Source organism: Trachinotus anak, unplaced genomic scaffold (assembly GCF_046630095.1).
Source record: "Trachinotus anak isolate AG129_WGS33_773 ecotype Australia unplaced genomic scaffold, CSIRO_AGI_Tana_v1 ptg000002l, whole genome shotgun sequence".
Taxonomy (NCBI): Eukaryota; Metazoa; Chordata; class Actinopteri; order Carangiformes; family Carangidae; genus Trachinotus; species Trachinotus anak.
In genome coordinates, this window is record NW_027273853.1 from 2,549,378 (window position 1) to 2,572,392 (window position 23,015).

The 23,015-nt window shown below is 42.0% G+C and overlaps 2 protein-coding genes across 2 annotated transcripts; one reads left to right on the forward strand and one right to left on the reverse strand.

Annotated features, from left to right (window-relative positions):
- Nucleotides 1-2,939: 2,939 nt before the first annotated feature.
- vps4a (vacuolar protein sorting 4 homolog A) lies at nucleotides 2,940-12,357 on the forward strand. The gene is made up of 11 exons (XM_071489889.1): nucleotides 2,940-3,173; nucleotides 3,826-3,937; nucleotides 4,059-4,203; nucleotides 4,319-4,380; nucleotides 4,664-4,783; nucleotides 5,544-5,700; nucleotides 5,981-6,129; nucleotides 6,299-6,380; nucleotides 7,575-7,794; nucleotides 7,892-8,032; nucleotides 9,755-12,357. Exons 1-11 carry the CDS (start codon nucleotides 3,153-3,155, stop codon nucleotides 9,854-9,856), a joined length of 1,311 nt encoding a protein of 436 aa, XP_071345990.1. The 5' UTR covers nucleotides 2,940-3,152; the 3' UTR covers nucleotides 9,857-12,357.
- On the reverse strand, nucleotides 11,860-22,352 carry cdk10 (cyclin dependent kinase 10). The gene is made up of 13 exons (XM_071489901.1): nucleotides 22,156-22,352; nucleotides 21,266-21,338; nucleotides 21,103-21,174; nucleotides 20,195-20,297; nucleotides 19,726-19,807; nucleotides 19,148-19,215; nucleotides 18,442-18,494; nucleotides 16,994-17,063; nucleotides 16,694-16,753; nucleotides 16,318-16,441; nucleotides 16,066-16,205; nucleotides 14,054-14,106; nucleotides 11,860-13,965 (listed from the first exon to the last, which is right to left on the reverse strand). Exons 1-13 carry the CDS (start codon nucleotides 22,243-22,245, stop codon nucleotides 13,871-13,873), a joined length of 1,083 nt encoding a protein of 360 aa, XP_071346002.1. The 5' UTR covers nucleotides 22,246-22,352; the 3' UTR covers nucleotides 11,860-13,870.
- Nucleotides 22,353-23,015: the final 663 nt, after the last annotated feature.

The following is a 23,015-nucleotide window of genomic DNA, read 5'->3' on the forward strand; positions in this document are numbered from 1 at the left end:
GTAAATGCTCCCTGTTTTTACTCTATGCCTATCATTCCACGACAGCCTTCTAATGTACTTTGGGCTCTTTTTAATGTATTTGTTCAAACTTGTGTTGACATGTGAGTGCTGTTGTAGAGTCAGAATGCAGTTGACTGTTACTACACAGAGATTGTGTGTATGACGAAAGGTGTGTGTGTGTGTGTGTGTGTGTGTGTGTGTGTGTGTGTGTGTGTGTGTGTGTGTGTGTGTGTGTGTATGTACTTGTACTTGCTACATAGTAAGGACCAAAAAAAGTATTTTACTAACAGAGTGAGAACATTTTGGGAAAGTGAGGACATTTTGGCCAGTCCTCACTTTTTGAGGACTTTTGAGGGTTAAGAGTTATGGTTAGAATTAGGTTTAGGTTAAGGTTAGGGTCAGGGTTAGGGTTAGGCACTCAGTTGTGATGGTTAAGGTTAGGGTAAGGGGCTAGGGAATGCATTATGTCAATGGGTGTCCTCACAAAGATAGAAGTACAAGTGTGTGTGTGTGTGTGTGTGTGTGTGTGTGTGTGTCTTACTATATGTATCTGTTGGCTTGATAGCGTGCCTGCTGTCTGACACACTCACCTTTTAGCACATTATTCCAAACTACTGTTGTAATCAGGATTGCCAACTGTGCCTTTTCACATGTAGACAAAGACACTCTGTAACTTTTCATTTTATTTCACACAATAAGAGAATTTTAAGCTTCTGACATGCACAAGCAATAGTATTACTCTTATAGTGTAAACAATATTACTTTATTTTTATGCCATTTGTTTTTTGTTTTTTTTATGTGTATATCTCATGATAGCATGACTTCCTGAAATTGAACTCTGTATCAGATGATGATTTGTGACATGACCGTGTGTTACGTCCTTCACCTGTCCTACCATGTCATCTCCGTCTCAGTGTCGCTGTCACCTCATTCCACTTTTCTTGAGATTACTTGTCTCTCGTTCTATAAGCATCATTCCTCTGGCAAAGGACTGTTAAACAGGTTTGTCTTATGGTGGGCCATCACATGACAGAGGTACCAATGTATTTTTATAATCTAAATTGTAACAGTCAGTATATTTATAATGCATAAAAGAGATAAAATAATAGTTAATAGGCGAACATGGAAACAAAAGAAAACCAAACTTTAGCAGGGAAGAAATTCTGCTGCATGTAGAAAAGGTACGTCAGAGAAAAAGGATAAGAAAAATGTAGTGTTTGCCATATTGTTGCTGTTTACTTTCCTGAGAAAAGCAAAAAAAAGGACAAAAATGTTCAAGTAGAAAGCACATGGTAGGCTAAAAGCACCCTCTTCTGAATTATACCATATTTTAAGTCTGCTAAGTTTGCAAGTAGAAGTAAAAGTGGAGGATTTATCTTTCGATTTACTCCAAAATTTCCCATTCAGCAGTTTGATAATTATGGACCCTGGTATGAAAAATTAACAAATTCCATTCACTGATGAAGACAGTGAGATGAAGCTGAAAACAAAAGGCTAGTAAACGGACCAACGGACCAAGAGTTAAGGTTATTTGGCAAACTACTGTTCACAAGGTGAAGAATGAACGCTCCTGTGAAATTTAATTTAAACTAAAATCCCATCGCACATCTTAAGTTAATTTAGTTTTTCCTTCAAATCCAGGTGAGTTAAAGTAACTCAGTCTCCCTCCCTTCAGTTCATCTGTTCATGTGTTGAGACTTTACACATAAATGAGTTCAACATAATTGTATGGTACATGTCCCTAGTTACCCTTCAGTAGAGGCTCAGTGTTCTTTGAGACCCCAAACAATGTACCATTGTGTCCACTGACCTTGTAAAATAGGAAAGCCCTTCTGTCCTCGGATAAGGAACACAATCACCTATCTGAAGGACCTCTTCTATTTTGGATTCTGATGTCCTTGTGATGGTTTGATCAACTTTTGTTGGCTTGTTTATGAAAGCAGAGCTTTATAGCTTTCAGGTTATGATTATTGAGTAGCTGTGTTAAGGGAGAATCAGACTTTGCTTCCCTTCTCTTATCAGTTGTATGTGGGAGGTTTGAGTGATGTTTGGCCTGAAATGAAGTCTTCTTCCTGCAACATTTGGATTAATAGTAAAGTGTTGCCTTCGATCATCCTACTTTTTCACAACATTTCATTTCATTTTGTTTCTCTAAGTTGCTGCACAGATGTGATTGTCTGAAGTCAGTCGACCCTCAGCAAGCTACAGGCCGTCCCTCTCCAAGCTTGATGCACTAATCTCTCAAACCCTTTTAAACCTGTGAATGTACACCTCCTCTTCAAAGTGATTCTCTTTATTTCTGAAATCGCGGCTATCCTGTCTATGCAAAGCAATGCTTCAAAGAAGGGGTTTTTGATCCAAAGGTCATATCTGTGGCAGCTTGCGTCCAACACAATCATTAAACTGAAAGGTCACGAGAGGATAAAGTGCTGCTGCATCAACCTGTCATATGCAAAGTATTTTAGACTTCCTTCCAAGACATAGTATACAATGTATGATAGCAATGTAATAATCTCAAATGTAAATATTCACCAATAAAACTGTTACAAATTATATAAATTCATGTGTGGTTTATTTTGAAGCTTAGGAAAGATTTAGGTATTCTGTAACGTAGGGAATACTGGATTTCAGTCATTGTGGGTGTAGTACTGCTACAGCACCACTGGGTGGTGGCAGCCGCAGTCCTTTGTAGAATCTGCCACAGTTGTTACCATTCGTCAAGTTGCTAGATTTAGTCATACGACAGGAAATATCAATTTATGTCTTCAAATGAAAGGTTTTTCAGTGATAATTTAAACTATTATATCGATTCAATAGGAATCAATAGGAATATGGTATAATATAGTCTTGATTAAATCTTTGAATATGTGTGTTTTGTCATTTGAAGAGTATGCTTGTCATTGTGTGTTATATTTTGAAACCTGAAACCGGAAGTTAACGTTGTACCAGCTAGCTTGCCGGTAGACGCAGTGTTACTGTGGTTTTGTTGGGTCGATGCAGGGCTGTCATCTTTGCTAGCTAGCACAGAAACCGCAGTCTTGTCATGTCACCCTGTCACCTCACAACACAAGGCTGTTAACGAGTGCATCTCTTCATATACCCACATTTGAGGAGGACAGAAATCTGGGCGGATAGCAGAAGAGTGAGATGAAATGACAACGTCAACATTGCAGGTACGTTAGGGTATTAGCTAGCTAACGTTAGCTTGCTACAACTGGACTCAACTTGGCTTATCCTACCATACTACAGTCTCAGTGCTAGCTAACTTGCTAGCAAAACAGCTGACGCCAAAACCCGCTAACATTGTTGGCAAGCCAGTTCATTTAACTGAGCCTCGAGCAGTGCGTCCATTGTCTTCAAAACAGCATTATCATAAACATATGCATCTAACCTTACTGTACTTGCTAACTACATAATGTAGGAATAATAATCTAGATTAATTTTGATGTGGGTCATGAGTTGTGGCTTGCTAACTACCGTCAAACCCCTGGTGAAGGATGTTTATAACGGTAGCAGCCCGTTAGCTGGGCTGTGGCTCCCACTCACAGACAGTTAACATGAAAAAAAAGAAAAGACTTACGTCATGGATCATTTTATTTTGGTGACTAGCATAAGAAACAACACAGTGAATTTTGCTTTATAAGCAGGAAACTAATAGGATCCTTTTGTATGAAATGTTATGTGCTTTGTTTTGGTTGAAGCCCCGGTGTCGACATGTGCAGACTACTGTTGACGTGTGTACATTCCCTGCCTCTATTTCTGTGTCTCCGCCCCCAATCCATCATACAGCCGTCCTCTGACATTGTTTCTCTGCATTAATTGCAGAAAGCGATTGATCTTGTGACTAAAGCCACAGAAGAAGACAAGGCAAAGAATTATGAGGAGGCCTTGCGCCTGTATCAGCATGCTGTGGAGTATTTCCTACATGCCATCAAATGTGAGTACTGCAGCCTGACAGAAAGTGAAACTACCTCCACTGAACTTTTACAACCTAGCATTGGTACAAACGTTGGTGGGTTTTATTGACATTGCTGCTCGGAATTGAATCTTTCTTTCAGATGAGGCCCACAGCGACAAGGCAAAGGAAAGCATACGAGCAAAATGCATGCAGTACCTGGACCGAGCGGAGAAACTTAAGGACTACCTGAAGAATAAAGACAAACAGGGCAAGAAGCCTGTCAAGGAGGCACAGAGCAATGACAAGTATGCTGTCATTTTCCTGCTCTGTCAGTGAACATGTTAAAGTGTCAAACAAAGCCCACTATGCTTTGCTGTATTTTCGTGTTTCACTTTTTTTATGTGTTTATTTGCATTCTAGAAGCGATAGTGACAGCGAGGGTGAAAACCCAGAGAAGAAGAAACTGCAGGAGCAACTCATGGGTGAGTGGGCAGGCATGGATTCAGTCATTCCTCATGGGTGCAAAGTTAATCTAGTTGATGTTTGTGTAAAAATAAATGAATAAAAACATACTGTACTGCTTAATCGATGAAAAGACATAAGACTTAAATCATTTTTGTTATTTTTATTAGAAGTAGTAGTGTTGGATTCAGCAAAGTTATGAGGTCCTATTAGTGCCAGGTATACAGGTGTATGGTTGTGTGTTTCCTCAGGCTGCATTTCAAGGTTGTGAAGATCTTAATGATGCTGTGCTTCTGTATCCAGGTGCCATTGTAATGGAAAAGCCTAATGTCAGGTGGAACGATGTGGCTGGGCTGGAGGGGGCAAAGGAGGCTCTGAAGGAAGCTGTCATCCTGCCCATCAAATTCCCTCACCTCTTCACAGGTTCAACTCGAATTCTGTTTACACCCACTAATTATCATGCAGTGAAATCCACAAAATAATGTTTCATATTATTTCAGCATTGCGGAAAATCGGCCCAAATCTAACCCATTGTGTATAGTGTGACAGCGAAAGGTAAATTTAGAGCTGAAATTGACTGATCTGTGACGCATTTTGGTGTTCATTAACCATTCACAACATTCTCTGATTTCAGTGTCACAGTAACAGTCATCTCAGTGTGCGCTGAAGTTTGATTTTCACTTTAGATGTTCCTGTGACCAACCAGCACCTGGTCGATATTATTGGCTGTGCACCGGGAGTTTTTCCTCACTGTTCTTTAATTTCAGCTTTTCACATATGATTGCTACTCTTCTTTGTTACTTTAATTTGATACTTCTTTGATTTTTGGTTTTGAGCTGAGGATCACAACATTCAATGGACATTTGTCAGTGATTGTCAGTGTGATTTTTTTTGTTTGTTTTATGGACTTTTTGTCATTTGAAATAATTTATAGTGAATCAATGAGAATAAGTTGTTTTCATAGTTTAATCTCAATGCGTAATAATGAAAAGTTGATGTTATGAAATTTCATTCTAGTCTTACTTGTATAATGGATTTTTGTATAATGGAAGTCCTTTGGTAAAAGCTTGCCTGTTAGTTGGTACAGCAGTAAATCTTTTCATGGTGCTCTCCATCCCTGGACTACTGGATACTACCCTAGTAACTTGTGCTCTAGTATGACCAACAGTCTTTCTGTTCATAGGGAAGCGAACTCCGTGGAGAGGCATCCTGCTGTTCGGTCCACCAGGGACGGGGAAGTCATACCTGGCCAAGGCCGTGGCCACAGAGGCAAACAACTCCACCTTCTTCTCTGTCTCCTCCTCAGACCTCATGTCCAAGTGGCTGGGAGAGAGTGAGAAGTACGTCTCCTTGCGGGTGGCTGTCTGAAATGACTGTTATAGACAGGGAAAGTCAGGACATGTGGTCCTTTCGCAGTAATTACACCTTGGTGGGTTATTTTTGAAGCGGATCAATCAGAATTTAAAAGATTGACTATAAGATGGCCGCATCTCACAGTAAGCCCATTTCCAGTCCAGACCAGCAGTACTCAGGGTTAATCTTCATCACAATCATCAGTGTAGACTGCGCCTCCTTTAAATTTGCTGTCCCTGCCTGATTTTCTCCTCCTCCTCTTTGCAGGCTCGTGAAGAATCTGTTCGACCTTGCTCGCCAACACAAGCCCTCAATCATCTTCATTGACGAGGTGGACTCACTGTGCGGCTCCAGGAATGAGAATGAGAGCGAGGCTGCCCGTCGCATAAAGACAGAGTTCCTGGTCCAGATGCAGGGTGAGCCAATGACAAGATGAGGAGAGAGAACTGACGTACAATAATCAAGCACAGCGAAGAATGTGCACTATCAAATAATATATTTATTAGATACTGTATAAGTGATATAGAAGAGTAATCTGAAATATGGAAATACCCTCATGTTGACTGAAGCTCTCTGGTTTTGCAGGTGTGGGAAACAACAACGATGGTATCTTGGTGCTGGGAGCCACCAACATCCCCTGGGTGCTAGATGCTGCCATTCGCAGAAGGTCAGTCACTACAATACTCAGTGCTTCCAAATGTGTTCATCAAACCCTGAGTTTGTTTTACAGGGTTTTAGGGGGTCATTCAAATAACCCTTCTTTGTATTACATATGAGAGTTTAATTCATCTTGGTCAGTCAAAGGAGATGTGTCACCTGTATATTATGATGCAGGGCAACTGGAGCAGGAGCTTTGTGTCTTAAGATAAAAAAAAGGTGTTGCCTGTTATTACATCTTCATATTGTCACTTTACAAGGACAACAAGTTATTGACAGCACTGAGGAGGTATTACAAACTGAACTCTTTTAATACAGGTGCATTTCACTCAAAGACGACAACAAAGTTGGGCTGTGTCCATACTACTGTGCATACATACATTTTCATTCATACATTCATTTTAAAGGTCCCACAAGTGAGATTTTCACGTCTTTTTTGTTTACAAAAGTCTGGGTTCTATATTACACAGGAAACACATTGTTTACTCTGCAGTTGATTACTTCCAGAAAATACTACAAAAGAACAACAAAGGCAGTTATAGCATTAAAATGCAGCTGCTAGCAAAGACAACAAGGTCAGCAACGCGTGTAATTCGTTATCCTGATCAGACCCAGTCAGGAGGTGAGGCAGGTGTCTGCATCTCTGTCTACGTCTCTGTTTTTTGCTTGTCCAGACTAAAACACAACCCGAGTTCACATAGTAAAAGTGAAGCCTCAGTGGATGGATGGAGATACTGTCAGACTGTTGGTTGTTTGAGGAAGATGAAATTCAAGGTGCATGAAATAAGCCAAATATGATTCTGTAGTTTCACTAAAACATGTGAATTGAACCTACACTGGAGGAGGAACCAAACTACTGTGGAAAGTCAGCAAGTGTGGAAACTGTTACACTATGAGCTAATACACACCAGGGTTAATCCCAAATTAGACAGTGAGTTGTTTGTATCGTATCTTGTTGCTTCAGTAAACACAACTGTTGAATATTGTCCTTCATTTTCATTCTCTTCCCATTTCTGTACGTGTAGCTGTGTTATGTTCAGATACAGATGGGCGTTCTGTGACAGATGTCTTTGTTTAGTCTGACACTCAGCTGCAGGCAGCTTTCACAAGCTCTGTAAAGTCTTCACCTGCATCAGAAACCTGTGAGCACACTGTTTATGATCTGTGAACAGCTGATGAATTTGCGTCCTCTGTCCTGTGGCAGATTTGAGAAGCGTATCTATATCCCTCTGCCGGAGGAGCCAGCTCGGGCTCAGATGTTTCGTCTTCATCTGGGCAACACGCCACACAGCCTGAGCGAGGCTGACCTGCGGCAGCTCGCCCGCAAAACAGACGGCTACTCTGGAGCCGACATCAGCATCATTGTCCGGGACGCTCTCATGCAGCCAGTTAGGAAGGTCCAGTCTGCCACGCACTTCAAAAAGGTGAGCTCATGGTGAGTCATCAGACCCATGTCAGTGGAATCCCTGGTCTGGTTCGTCTTTTTAAACTTTGAATCTTAAACTGTTGCTGCTCCTGCAGGTTCGCGGTCCATCCAGAAGCAACAACCAGGTGATGGTGGACGATCTCTTGACTCCTTGTTCCCCTGGCGACCCTGCAGCCATAGAGATGACCTGGATGGATGTGCCTAGTGATAAGCTACTGGAGCCAATAGTCTGCATGGTGAGATACGCGTATATTAATGAACAGTACAGAAATGATCATCGGTTCCTGAGCTGGAGTTCTGCAGCTCCTCATTTCACACAACAACTAGACACTGGTGAGCAGAACCTGTCTGTAAGCGAGCAACTGCACCAAGGAGTCTGTGTATGTGTCGGCTGACAGACTGAGATTTAGTGACATTACAGATGTGATTATGAAAGAGACTTGACTATACTGCATACACAAACTGAGTGTTGTTTGTTATGGAAAGTAATTCAAGTTTTTCAGTCATTTGCTGGTTCACTTCCCTTTGTCAGAAAGACAAGAACGGATTGCAAGGTGTTGCAATCCGTTCTTCTTCAGCTGTAAATCTGTTGGCAAAACACAAAGATCCCTAACACAGCTTAATACTGAACAAGTGCTAAAAAGGCAGATAATATTACCAACAGCCCCACACATGTTCTCTATGACGACTCCAATGCCATTAGGAATGTGCTTCAGCTTCCCTGCAGCCACTGAACTTAAGAACAGACTTACATCAGTTTGTGTATAGACTGATAAATGCTCTTGCTATGGACAGGCCACTGTTGTAAATCCTGACATACCGTATTGAAAATCTTACAAATATTCGTGGTTTTACAGTGTTTCTCTGTGTAAATGAATTGTCTTTGTTTGCAAACATTTGCCTCAAATTGAGGGATGAGCAAACTGTTTTGAATTGATTTGGACTCGTTTAGGTTCTACTGCATCTGTAGAATCAATGTTAAAGGTGCACTGAAGAGTGTCGCAACAGTAGATCAAGTGTAGAGTAAGATGTTCATCATCATGAAATGAAATGAAATAAGGTTATTGGCATGATGATGATGTAGAAATGATAACAAATATAACAGCCTTTCAGTAAGTGTGGGATTTACTGCACATCCTGTTATATTTATGTGCTCTGCATTTTCAACATGTTCAGTTTAGAACTAGAGCAGGAAAACATTAGTGTTGAAATGTGTGGACATGACTTGTTGAGAACGAGTCAACATCATGTAAGAGTTAAAAGTGAAGCTGTTTCTGCTGCTGAAGCTGGAGGAAGCTACAGACAGACTGTGTGAGTGATTGTACTGATGCCATGTTGCTCTGTGCTTCTTATCACATGCCAGTAATTCAATTCAATTCAATTCAATTTTATTTGTATAGCGCCAAATCATAATATACATTATCTCAAGGCACTTTACAGGGTAAGGTCAAGACCTTACTTTGTTACAGAATAAACCCAACAGTTCCCACAAAGAGCAAGCGCTTGGCGACAGGGGGGAGGAAAAACTCCCTTTTAACAGGAAGAAACCTCCAACAGAACCGGGCTCAGGGTGGGCGGCCGTCTGCCTCGACCGGTTGGGTTTAGGAGAAGATAGAAAGAGGGGGAGGGGGAGGAGAGGGGAGAGAAGAGAGAGAGAGAGAGAGACCAGGAACAGCTGTGTCGGTAATGGTGTTATCAATAATAATGATAACACCATTATGACATAATGACAAATGTTGTAATCACAACATTGTTCACAGTGCCACTATCAGTCAAAAAAACTCCAGTGTTCCCTTAACTTTTCCTCAGATATGATCAATTGTGTTTATATTATAACATGACACAATAACAGAATTCAGACCGTGGAAATCAGACAAGTGGAAGCGGTAAACTGCCCGAAATGTATTATAAAAAAATCAATGTAAAACAGAAATGACTTGTATTTCTCCCTCCTTCAGTCGGACATGCTGCGCTCTCTCTCCACCACCCGTCCCACAGTCAACACTGAAGACCTGCTGAAGGTCAAGAAGTTCACAGAGGACTTTGGGATGGAGGGCTGAGAGACAAGAGCTCCACCCCTCCCTGCCCCGCCTCTCCCTGAGTCCACCAGAAGGGTCAAACTGCTCCCATCAACTTATCTCCCCCTCTACTGCTGTACCATCCTGTAGACCTTCATCTCTCAGCTGAGCGCTTGGTTCACTGCCTCCCATGGATTTAAAATGAGCGACTGGTCTGGATGAACTTCTAATCATTCAGTCCAGTGTTTTTGAATCCTTGGAGGACGTTGACCAAATGCAACAATAGAAAATCTTGGTGTGAGTTGATAGTTGGACAAGAGAGCCCACGTTTTTTTCCCCCCCTATTTAAGACAATGTTCCGTTACTAAGCTGCCGCTACAGCACATTCAAAGAACTTTTCACCTAGCCTGCATTGACGCAAGGAAATGCAACAAGTTTGTCCCTTACTGAGCCAATTCTGTCTCTGACTGAAGGACTGTACGTTTTGTTGCCATTGTGCACTTTGCTTTGGATCACGATGAAGGACAAGTGACGTCTGAAGAAGAAACAAAAGAAGTTAGTTCTCCTGCCAGGCATGCGAGCGTGTGAATGCATCTAAGTGTTTTTATTAAACTTGTGTGTCTTAATGTATACATCTATATGTTGAGAGCCCTGTTATTTTGTTATTTGATGAAGGGGTAAATTAATTGATGATCACTGCCTCCATGTCCCTGTACAGCTGTGTCTTTACCAGGTCTGTACCTCTGTGCTAACAGCTGTTAAAGCCTGGCCTTCATCTTCAGTATTTGCAGTGCTTGACTGAGAGCCAATCATATTTATCCAATCCAAAAACTTGAAAAAAGATTTTGTTCATATTCAGTGGTAATCCTGCAGTTGCTCTTGGTCTCACCTCCATGTCCATTTAGTCCGTGTAGATCACAGGATCTTGTGATATCCTCTCATCCATATTGGTTTATTGGTTCAATTTTATTTCCTGATCTTGGAAACAACAGTCGAAAAAAAAACATCAGAAGGTCTTTTTGGTGGCTTCTGGGGCTTTTGATTAGATCATATGATCAAAAGGGATGAAAGGTATTAAAGCACTCGAAGAAAAAGTTGAACAGCTGCATGTGAAAGCTCCAGAACAGCCAATAAAGAGACCGAGTGGTGAGGTTCTTTTCTCGACTGCTACTACAAAGAACTTTGAACCTCCAGTTGCTCAAATGAATTTCTGCACCCCATTTCCCAGAATGCAGTGGTCTGTCTGAATGTGAGTTGTACTTTGATACCGTGTTTTCTGCAGCAGCCTGTTCAGCTCTGACTGTGCCACTGCTTACATCTCATCTCTTTCAACATGGACGTTTTGTTTTGCCCTGACATACACTGTTCAGCGATGGTACACAACACTATTTATACTACCTGTTTGATCACACCTGACATGTAACTTGACTAATAGATACAGTCTGTTTACACTTGAAGCATTTCTTTCATTGAGCTTCATGATGGAGCTCCAGTGAAGTCTTTGGGTTTTGGTTTTTTTTTGTCTTTTGGGAGGTTCCACTCTGACGCAGACACTACCATATTGTTTCATTACCATGTGTTCAGTGCTGGTTTTCCCTCTCAAGCTTCAACAGTATTTGTCCTGTTGTCAACTAACAGAGAGGAAGGAAAGCTGGGCCTGCTGCCTGTTGAGAAGCAGGGTCACAGTTTTAAAATAATCTTTTAAGTCAAACTGCTATTGGATGTTTACTCTGTACCAACTCTGACCTCTCACTGTCACATCAGGACCACAGGCTTGTGTGGCTGACTCAGTAATGACACTTCTTGTGATAGCTCAGTGCTAGTATCGCTGTGTGTTTGTGGAGGTACATACTGGTTCAGTGGGAGGTCAGTTATCAACAGTCCTGTCAGGGGACCTAATCTCCAACTGGCCATGTAACCATTAATACTAATTTAACCAATAAAAACTGATGTTTCAAATGAAAAAAAAGGCAGTTGTTGGCCTGACATTTTTCTTATGTTTAGCAGCTGATGGTTTGAACACATTTAGAGACTCTACAGTAACATGATCGGTCTCCCAAGTTCTCCACCTTTTTATTCACAGCCAGTATCAAACACCTCTACCAGCTTACACAGTCATCTCTACAAACGAGGCCACTGTTTATTTTCAGTACATTTTAGGCATCCAACCAGAGGCTCTTCAAGGAATATTTCATGTTACATAAACCCTGTCACGTTTGTGCAGTGAATATGTATCGAGGAGGCAGCCCTTTACCCCAAGTAGTATAGCTGCAGCCCGCAGGAAGGCGGGGTTAGACAGCCAAGCCCCGCCCACATGCAGGAAGTCAACTGTGCTTCTTTTAGGAAGTGGGAAGGTCTGAAGCTTGTAATGCCCTTATTGTTTTTTGTTTTTTTTTGATGAGTTGATGAGATTAATTTGATCCAGGTTTTTTTATTCAAGTTTTTCACAACATATAAAATGTCAGCAGTATGTTGTATCCAGTACAATCGAATCTACCCACCCACCACTGTGCCATTGAATTAAACATTAATATGACAGGGTACACACATTCCCTGCTTCCATTTTTTCTACAAATGGCTGCCAAATTGCACAGAATCTCAGCGCAGACCCCCTGAGAGGGTCTTTCCATCTGAACACTATGAGCTGCCGTCTTAAGTAGGCCAACATGTTACACACCCTGTGGTGCAACACCAAGTACAGCAATGAGGGGATTGATCTAATGGCTCCTTCAGTATTTTAGAGAGAGTATTAAAATTTGCCAGAGCTGATGTAGTCCTGAACAGGTCCGAGCTGTCCTGCATCTGTCACATGTAGAATCCAACTCCAGTCTAATTCGAGACAATCTGACCTTTGACCTGCAAAGCAGGTCAACTACCTTGTATTGTATTGTTGGCAAATGGATGATGAGTAAATCCTTAGGATAATTATCTGCCAAACTGGATATGTAGGATTTCATAGTGTTCTTTTTAACATGGATAAATGTTGTCATGTATAAAACTAAATGTGGAGTTTCACTGCAGCCATTACCTTCTCCTATAAACATCTCTTCTCTTTTATATTATTTTTCTCTCTCACACTCTCAAACACATTGAAGGTCTTAAAAACCAAATGTTAAAACATTTTAGTAGGAGCCAAGCTAGCTATTTCCAGTCTTTGTGCTAAGCTAACCAGCTGCTGGTTCCAGTGTTTTAAACAGTCTCTAATATTTTCCTGCGTTTTACACGTAACTACAGTGATTGTATGTTCGGCTCTGAGCTGCTGCTGCTCTGCTAACGTGCTACACATGCCACGGTTTCTGCGTAGACACGGAGTAACTCTCTCTAAAAAAGCGAATAAGTTAATTTCCTAAATTGCTGAACTATTCCTTTAACAACACAAGCGGGCACATTCAGGGCTTCAGCACTTTACCTCAAGGACACTTTGACAGGACACAGGGCTGCTCATTGAGACATGATGAGGATCAAATCTTAACAAGGCTGCCCTTCACTTCAGTCCTCTTTGAATAATAAAGGCAGGTTCTTCTACTTCTATCCTATTTTTGTCAATATGATTTAGAAAACTCTGGAGATGTCTCAAGGGAGCAGAGCTCTGGTTTAGTTCCTACTTGTCATGCCTTTTCACAGTTTTATTGTTTTGATGTTAGAAACTGATCACAGGACAGCTGAGACAGCTGTAAGGCTCACCACACAAGTGCTGAATGCCTCAGTGTATGTGTCAAGGCAACCTCATTACCATGAACCTTATTGTACAGACATTGGCAGCAATATGAATTTTAAGAAATAATCTGGAAGCTATCAGGGACTTTTCTATTGTGCCTATGAACAGTGCTGCAGACAGCGGGATCTACACTGCAGAAAGCGTGGTTACAGCCTTGTTAAATGGTCAGTGGCTGCATTATACTTAACACTGCTCTGATCTGATCTGGATCTGAACCTAACTGGAACTAATTCTCTCTTGCTCAAAGTTCCACAGTAAAATCCATTTACGTCCTTACGAGCAAGTCCATGTCCCCAGTCACTCATTAAGTGACAATCATATCATCATCACCATCTTGATCACACTTTGCTCCGTTTCGCGTGGCTCTCTGCTGGAGGAGCAGCTCGTTTATTGCGATGGTGGGGGAAGGTTGGCATCAGCTCCGGTTCACAGGCTGCAGGGGGAGCAGAGAAACACAGTTAATGATAACCATCGGGGGGCGGAGCCTACAGCTGACACACACCCAAAATCTTCTTACTCACGTAGTGGTTTCTCTTTGAAGTAAGAACTCTCCAAACAGTCTTTGGCAGATGCTCTGCATCAGGAAAACAGAGAAGAATCAGTTATGGATGGCTCTTAAAAGTGTTTTAACTGTTCTGTAGACCGGCAGCTGTGAAATGAAAGAATGGCAACACTGTGTTTAAAGGTCCCATATTGTATAAACTGAGATGTCCATGTGTGTTTTTTGATTATAAAGCAGGTCTAGGTTCTATATTAATACTGTGAAAGTATCAAAGTCTCAGTCCACAGAGAAATGCACACAGCCTGTATTCAGACACTGAGCCTTAAAACCAGCCGTCAGGACTTCTGGAACTTTGTGATGTCACAACAAAGCAGTCACTGCTCTCAGTCACGTCACAAGCCCCGCCCACCCGGACCCACCATCCAACATTGCATTTGGATTCTCTGTTTACCTGAAATCTGATATATTTTTATTTGATCACTCTGAAAAGTCATCCAATCAGAAGAGAGCCTCAGATTGGTTCATCAAAGTGTTGTTGCTAGAGCTCCAGAGAGGAGCCTGAGAGAGGAGATGTAAAACTACACTGAGATGGTTTTTGCCTCCTAAAACCACAAATATATCTTCTGATGGAGATCAACACTTCAGATAAAACACAGGGAAAGTGTAAAACAAATCAACTTCCTGATAAATATAACAATACTGTTGAAGCCCAGTGATGAAACCCAGGATAATAATGCCCTCTCCCAAAACAGTAGAGTAAATCATTTGTAGCTTTAAAGCTGACATGTGGCACAGGGTCAAATCAAGTCAGACATCCTTCTGTGAGAAGTCTGCCTCTAAATCTAGGAGCCTGTCAGGAGAAACCCTCTGAGTGGAGCAGTTTGACGTCACTGAAACCATGACTCACCACTTGTAGACACGAGAGACACAATGTGTGTCTGCAGAGGTGAAGTGAGCCTCAGAAATGGAGGTAATCTCTCCTTGACTGACAAATGCTTATGGGTTGATTAGTCCTGACTGTTACAACTAAAAAAATAAAATACAAAATAACACCATGTGTGTATATCCATGTATATGAAGTGCGATCCGTGGCACATCCACACTTGTATTGTTTCCTTCAGTACATTAGATCTAACCGAGTGAGTTATTGAAGGACACATTATCTGATCAAGCTGGTGTTAAATATTATCAGTTACAGGGATGAAGTGGAAATTATCATAACTCCAACCATGCAGTAACCATGGCAACACCACTTGGCAAGGTTACTAGAGAAAAGGGATGGAAAAGCATTTACACTTTTGGAGAATAGTTGGATTATTTCATAGTAACAAGGTCAGGTCTTTACCACAGCAGTGACACGCTGACGTGTCAACGTTGATTCATGCAGCTCTTCCTTGCCCCTCGGGGCAGACAGAGCTGCTCCGTGTGTGCTGGAACTGGGTTCACTGGTCAGCCACTATATGTCATCAACTGACCACAGACAGAATCTAATTCTGTATGAAACACTGCACCATCATAATAGCAATCCACCAAGGTGCAAGCAATTCTGGCTCTTAAAGGGATGGACGATGGCCCAAAACACTCCCATGGTTAATTAAGAAACCAAGTACAACCCTTTTGAACCATGCACATGGCACAGTGAGTGTTTTTTCCGCCATTAAGATAGCAAACATCAGTGGACACACCCTAAATTCACTTGTGCCTCAGATAATATTTATGGCGCTAGAAAAGTGTGATGCACATGAAGTACTTTTACTTGTGTTATGAATAGGCCTTTTTCCCAGCAAACATTGATCCCGTCAGAGTAGGAAAAGCACAGGTGACAGTGAGACACCAGCACAAAACCAGGACCTAAAACTGAAGCATCTGAATGGAACTCAGCCATCATTCAGTTTGTCCTTTTAAACCTGTGGCTCTCCTTCTTCATGTGCACAGTTCATGAGCGTGTGTTTTCAGAGGAAAATGGACAAACGCACTTCCACATGTACATGTGATGTAGTCTGAATCACACACCGCAGTGTGGGGCTGTACCTGCGCTGTGGGTTGTACATGAAGAGCAGGTTGAGCAGTCTGTGTCCAGCGTCAGACAGCCAGGTGAATTTGTTCTTCAGGTTGTTGTATGGCTGCTTCCTCAGGCTGTACTGACCGATGAGAGGCAGCTGAGAGAAACCCTGAGACACACACACACACACACAACAACAAATTCAGTTCGCCATATTCCTTTATCACCACAGACACAGAGCTGAGCTCATGCTGAGGATGTGTTGAGAGCTGCAGCCTCACAGGCCAGATGTTTTCGTTGGGTGTTCCCAGCAGCTGGACGATCAGGTCGACCTGCTGGATCTCAGAGGTTCCAGGCAGCAGAGGTTTGTGAGCCAGCAGCTCAGCCAGGATGCAGCCGACCGCCCTGCACAGCAAACACCATGACAGTCTTAATGTTAACAACTCCTGCCATCATCTCCTGTTGGCTCTGAACGTGGCGTGGGGTGATTTTAAAGTGTAAGCCTGAAGAATTTCTCATAGATACTGGAAAATAATAAAAAATAGAATAATCATATTTGCTTCTAGGTGGAGCACCCTTATATTCTGTAATGTAATAGGTGGGAACAGCGGACGTTAATGACGTACGTGTCTGTTCTCATTATGGATGGAGACTTACCACATGTCCAGAGCTGTAGTTTGGCTCTTGGTTCCTAGGAGGAGCTCTGGACTTCTGTACCTGCAGACGGGCGACAGGGGGGAGGAGCACATTTCGTGATGTAGACCTGGCCAGTGTGAGCTAACACAGCTGATAACAAAGGATTACTGAGAGGGATTAAAAGGAAGAGTTTCCACTGAGGCTGCACAAGCTCAACATAAGCAATGGTTATCTGCAGAGGACGCCCCACACACACACACACAGAATTAGGCTAATGGGGCATTTATGTTAAACTGGCTGGGGGGCTGGATAAACACTCACCACAGTGTAACCACTCTGGGGGTCATGGGCTGCTGGGGGATCCCGTACATCCTGGCCAACCCAAAATCAGCTGTGTACAGGAAGAACAAAGGGACAAAAAACACATCCATAACGATCCTACCACTACTAATAATGCATGTATATGTTCATGTGTATGCACAAGGGCTGCAACTAACAGTTATTGTTATTGTCATTGTCCATCATTAATCATTTTTTCAATTAATCAATTAATTATTGCAGTGACATTAAAATTGTTTATTTTGACTCAAACTATTTAAATAAAACAGAAAAAAAACAAGTGAATATTTGGAATTTTTGCTTTATAAATAACAGTTAATCAATTATGAAAATACTTTTGATCTATTTTCTGTCAACTGCCTGAATAAATAAGCTCAAACCACGGTCCACTTTCTATCTTTTACTTGGTGGTTAAAAGCTCCACAAAAAAAAGGATCCTGCACTGAAACGTTAAGTAGCCAGGGGCAATTTTACTTTACTCTACTTATTTCTCTGTACATGAGAGCTAAAAACACATCAATGATCCACACTGATACACTGGCTGACATGTTCCTTTGTTACCTTCAACACACACACTGTTGTGTCACCACACACACCATGCCACTGCTGTAAATTCTCACTACAGCACCAAGAGTGGATTATTCCTAGGATGGAAAATGGGTCTCCAACAACTGCAACAACTGCAACAACTGCATAATTTCCTTCTGCATAAGTAAGAAACTTGTTGAAACTATAGACTACATAGCTGCTTTAAGAAATTTTCAAACGATATTTTTGTGAGTTGTTGTTAAAGGTTCATGTCTTCAGAAGGAACCAATGAGCTTGGGGCTGAGGGTCCAGACAGGAAAGGGAAGTCATAAAGACCACACATCTCTGGAGCTCAGCCAGAGTGACCATCAGGTTCTTGGCCGCATCGTAGCAAGGCCCTTCTCCCTGCTTATTAATTTGTCTGGGCAGCCAGCTCCAGGAAGAGTCCTGGTTGGCTTAGTTTTTGCTCTGAAACCTTATGTAGACATTTGTCCAGTCGACTGAATTTACCACAGGTGGACTCCAGTCAAGGTGCAGAAACATCATCACAAACAGGAGGAACCTGAGCTAAATTTCAAGTGGCAGAACAAAGGGTGTGAATTTCAAAAAAATCTGTTTTCTCTTTGTCATTAAGGGACATTGACTGTAGATTGATGCTTACGATTTTTAGAGACATAACAAAATGTGAGCAAAGTGAATGAGGTCTGTAGAATATATGTCTGTGTATATATATATATATATATATATATATATATATATATATACTGTATGTGTGTGTGTAAGGCAGTCATTGTGAGAGGTCAAAGGTCAGTGATGGCAGAGTTTGGGCTCTGTGTCAGTGCAGGTATAATGTGATTCCAGTGAGAGCTGCAGAGGTGGTTATGGTAACAGTGACGACTCACCAATCTTTACGCAGCCTTTGTCCGTCATCAGCAGATTAGACACCTTCAGGTCCCTGGTAACAAGATTGAAGAGGATAATGAAGCAGCTACCAGAAGACACAGAGCTTTCAACCCCCCCTAACCTGTCACGCATCTGCAGAGTTGAGTTGAAGTTCTCCCTCACTGCTCAGCTGTGGTCAAAGCTGTTTCAGGGGAACGCTCCAAATCAGGGTGTTTTCATCACAGCTGTGATAAACTGTGACAGAGCTCAGTCTGATGGTGAATTTCACAGTCATGTTCATGTAGCCTTTAATAACACGGAGAGACAGAAGCTGTGCTTTTGCATGATTTGATTTTCATCCATACCTGATTTACAGTCAGGTACTATTGCAGCTTCTACACGAGGTATGAACTCGAAACAGTCGCCACAGACACCATGATTGATCAAGCCGCTGCGTTCTGTTTGGTTACAGTTTGATGAGCCACAGGTTTGAATGGGCGCCGACTGTTGTGTCGTAAATAGAAATAAAACCCCAAACACATGTTCCCCAATAAAAAACAGGCTTTTTATAAGAATCAGATCCTGCAGGGAATAAACTAATTCACCGCACAAAACTAAGACAGGGGCTTCCACAGGTCCTCATGCAGCACATAGTTAAGAGCTTGATGTGACATGGGTCAGCTGATGGTGGTGATGATGGGCTTCCAGTAAAAGCCTGACACTGACCTGTGTATAATGAAGTTGTGGTGAAGATACTCCAAACCTCTGAGCAACTGAAGGACAATACACTTCACCTGGATAACAGAAGAAAAGAAAATATAACAATGCACAAAACAAACCAATGAAGAAACTAATGAGCCATACAGAGCAAATTAGTGACACTAACGGAAGCAGTTAACCACAGAACTCAGATTGTTAAATTCAACAGATTTTTAGAGACTGGAAAATGTCAAAATATGTCAGAAGAACAAAGAACTTGTTGAGAGAAAATGTCAAGCAAAAATAAACTATTCTGCATAACTCTTTGCTATTCTGGTCCCCTTTATGATAAGACCCCCTGTGGTGTCCCAAACCCAAGGTTGGGAACCACTGGTGCAGTTTTTTTGCATGGGTCTGGGGTCCAATGGAAAATCTTACTAAACAGGGGTGGGTGGGTTGAGGTGGTGGTCTGGAAAGGATACTACAAAAAAGATATTTAAAAATATATATATATTCTTATGAAGACTGAAGAATTATATTCACTTTATTAGAAATTTACACCAAATGAGTTAAAGGTACGATGTAGGAACTTCACTTTGTCCTACCTGAGCCTCAGAGAACGGTGTCTGCATGTTCTCCAGCAGACTGGCCAGGTCCTGCTCACAGTAACTCATCACCAGAAACAGGCTGGATGGAAAACACACATTACATACAAGGCATGAGCTCTTGCAGTCCAGACTCTGAACAGTTAAACTCCAACCAGACACATATGCAGCAATAACTTTCTGTTTCTCTTTCTGTTCTGGCTGTCACAAGCTTTTCTACTGAGGGTTTCATCTCTATTAGAAAACATTTAGAGCTGGCAGATATGTCACTGCCCTGGCTACTTTAATGCAACTTTTCATCCATCAACATTTTCCCTGTGATTCTCTGGCCTGAGGTGAAAACTGTATTTTTAAGTTGCATGTTGTCACTGTTACAACACTACTGTGGGGATAGGATTTGTGTGTGTGTGTGTGTGTGTGTGTGTGTGTATACGTGCGTGCATGTGTGTTTGGGGAGGGGGGGGATTACCTCTCCAGTTGGCTGCCTACAACCACTTCCTTCAGCTCCACTATGTTGGGATGCCTGAGCCTCAGCAGGAGGGTGATCTCTCTGAGGCTACTGATGGGGATTCCTGCAGGACAGAAAGCAGGACGTCAGCTGGTTCAATAACTTTTACTTCATACTAACAATCAAACTGAAACAGTAAGAAAACCAGTGAATTAACTGTTCACAGACATAATGGGAAAGTAGAGGTCCCACATAGTATAAAGTGAGATGTCCACTGTCTACTTCTGGAACTTTGTGATGCCAAAACAAAGCACTCTCGCCCTCAGCCCTGCCCCAAGCCCCGCCCACTTGGACCCACCATTCAAGCCAATCTCTACTGATTGGCTCACCAAGCTAGAGTTACTAGAGCTCCAGAAAGAAGCTTGAGAGAGGAGATGTAAAACTAAATCGAGCTTGTTTCTGTACCACAAATACTGTGCATCTTTTTATGGATATCAATACTTTAAATAAAACACCAGACAAGTGTGAAATATGGGACCTTTAAACTTTGGACTAAATGTGTTAATTTATTGTTTCTGTTTTCCTTTATGCTAAAGGTGGGGCCAAAGGGTGACAACCAGACACATATGTGTGGGTTAGTTGATACTGCATGTCCAACAGTTTGGTTCACAGCAAGATATTTAACGACTCAATAGATTTCTGCTAATTCTTTCTGATGATATGGATGGTGACAGGGGGAGGATCCATAATGATTTTGATGACACCCTGACATTTTATCCACTGGGGGAAACATCTATACAAGAGGTATCAAAATCTTAAGAAGCATCTGAGTGGACAGATGTAGTGATGTTGCCCAGAGGAAGAACACTAAGGATATTGGTGATTTCATGCAAATACACACATATGAATCGTAGTTAAAGAGGTCTTACCATCCTTCTCTTTGTCCATCCGGACTTTTTTCAATGCTACAGTCTCATCTGATTTGGTGTCACGGGCTCGGTCTATGATAAGAAAAGGAAAGGTGGTTAATTTGCTGATGTACTGATGTTTCCTAGTCAAACCTGTCTACGGCCTCGAACTTGAGTGACTTACACACAATGCCGTAAGTTCCTTCTCCAATTCGGTTGAGTTTCTCAAACTCTCTGACACTTCGGCAGCTCCCAAACTAAAAGAGAGTGGAAAAATGAGGAGAGGTTCTCTTCACATCACTGAACTCCATGCATCATGCTCAATTTCTCGTAGTCAGTGTATTGTGATTGTAACATCACCTAATGGATAAAGCTTAAAGGATAAATGTGGTTGATGGACAGACACTGGGAAGTCCATGTGACATATGACTCATGATGTATTCAGAATAATCTAGGTGGACACTGAGTGAAGTTGAAATGACACGATGACATCAATAAAAGGATCTAATGGTGATTATCAAACCAAAGTGAGGTTCTGAGCCACTAAGAAGAATTGGCTCTCAGGGGAATTCCCCATTACCTGAATGGAAAAAAGCACTTAGAGCCAGTTCACATTGGCAGCGAGGATTCACCTAGGTATCACTGGATGACGTGGACGGTGAGGTGCTTTACCGTGCAGGCTTATGTGTTAGTGGAAGCCCGTAATGAGATTGGCTGCTGCTGGAGACAATGACCGAGGCAGTGCAGAGTGCCAGCCCGTTACCGCCACCGCTCCGTGACTCTCACAGCAAAGGCGCCTCACGCATTACTCTGACACAGTGTGCACATTCAGCACATCTGGCGTGTCGCTGGCGAGGCTGCCTCTCGTCAATGGAGAGCTGACCAAACTCCATCTAAAGAAGTCTGCAATTTTAATCACTACCTTCCTTATCTGGCGGCCGCTGTTGTGATTTCCTTCAGTTAAAGGCACAGTAAAATCCTCATAAACTATTTCATGTTGCCTTTATCAAAGATTTAGTCCATCTGGACTTGTTCTGTGAGTGATGGCTTCATGTTGACAGATAATCCTCTTACCCTATCATTTTGAGGGACTGTGAATGTTTTATTGTTCTTGAGTGACTTCAGTCTTATGAGATCCGGCTCGTCCTCTCCTACAGCGTCCATCCTTTCAGAAAATACAACAATTCCGTCGCTTATGGCGTCAACTCGACGAGCAGCGTTTCACGGTGCCGGGCGCCGCCATTATGTTTGGGTTTGTTTCTTCTTCTATTTTTTTTTATTACAGCTTACTGGCGCATTACCGCCCCCTTCAGGTCCGGAGTGTGGACCAGACAATAGACTTACAATCTAAATGCCTTCAAAACACACACACACACACACACACACACACATATCCAAAACTACACTGAAGCCTTCATTCATTCTTTACAACTCAGTCCTACCATAAACTTCCATTATGTGTCACAGAACACAGATTTTGTTTTTAAAGTATGGTCAAACTTGAAGAGACATGTAGAGTTTTCGTCCCTCATATGGTCCAACATTCTACATTTCCTAAAAAAATGACCAATAGCACCTCCTCATTACACCCTGTCTGTTAAACGTCTCCACACTCACAGCCTTTAATGGATGTTTTCTGTTAATAATTTCTAGCGAATATAACTATAGTGACATCATCAGGATTATCTTAATACTTCTTCGACCACTTTATCTAGTGGTTTAAGATCTGACCTTACCCAACTTGATTGATTGGTTTACCTTATGTGACAGGACATTGTGAGTCACTGTCTGGCCAGTGTCTTCCCCACTACAATGGGTGTGGAGGATGGCCTCCGCTCTTTGAGGGCCTCAGCTATAGTGATGGTGGGCGGTGAAGCATGGATGTCTTCCCGTGATGGAGCTGTGATGAGGATCGTAGGTGGACGTGGAGAGTA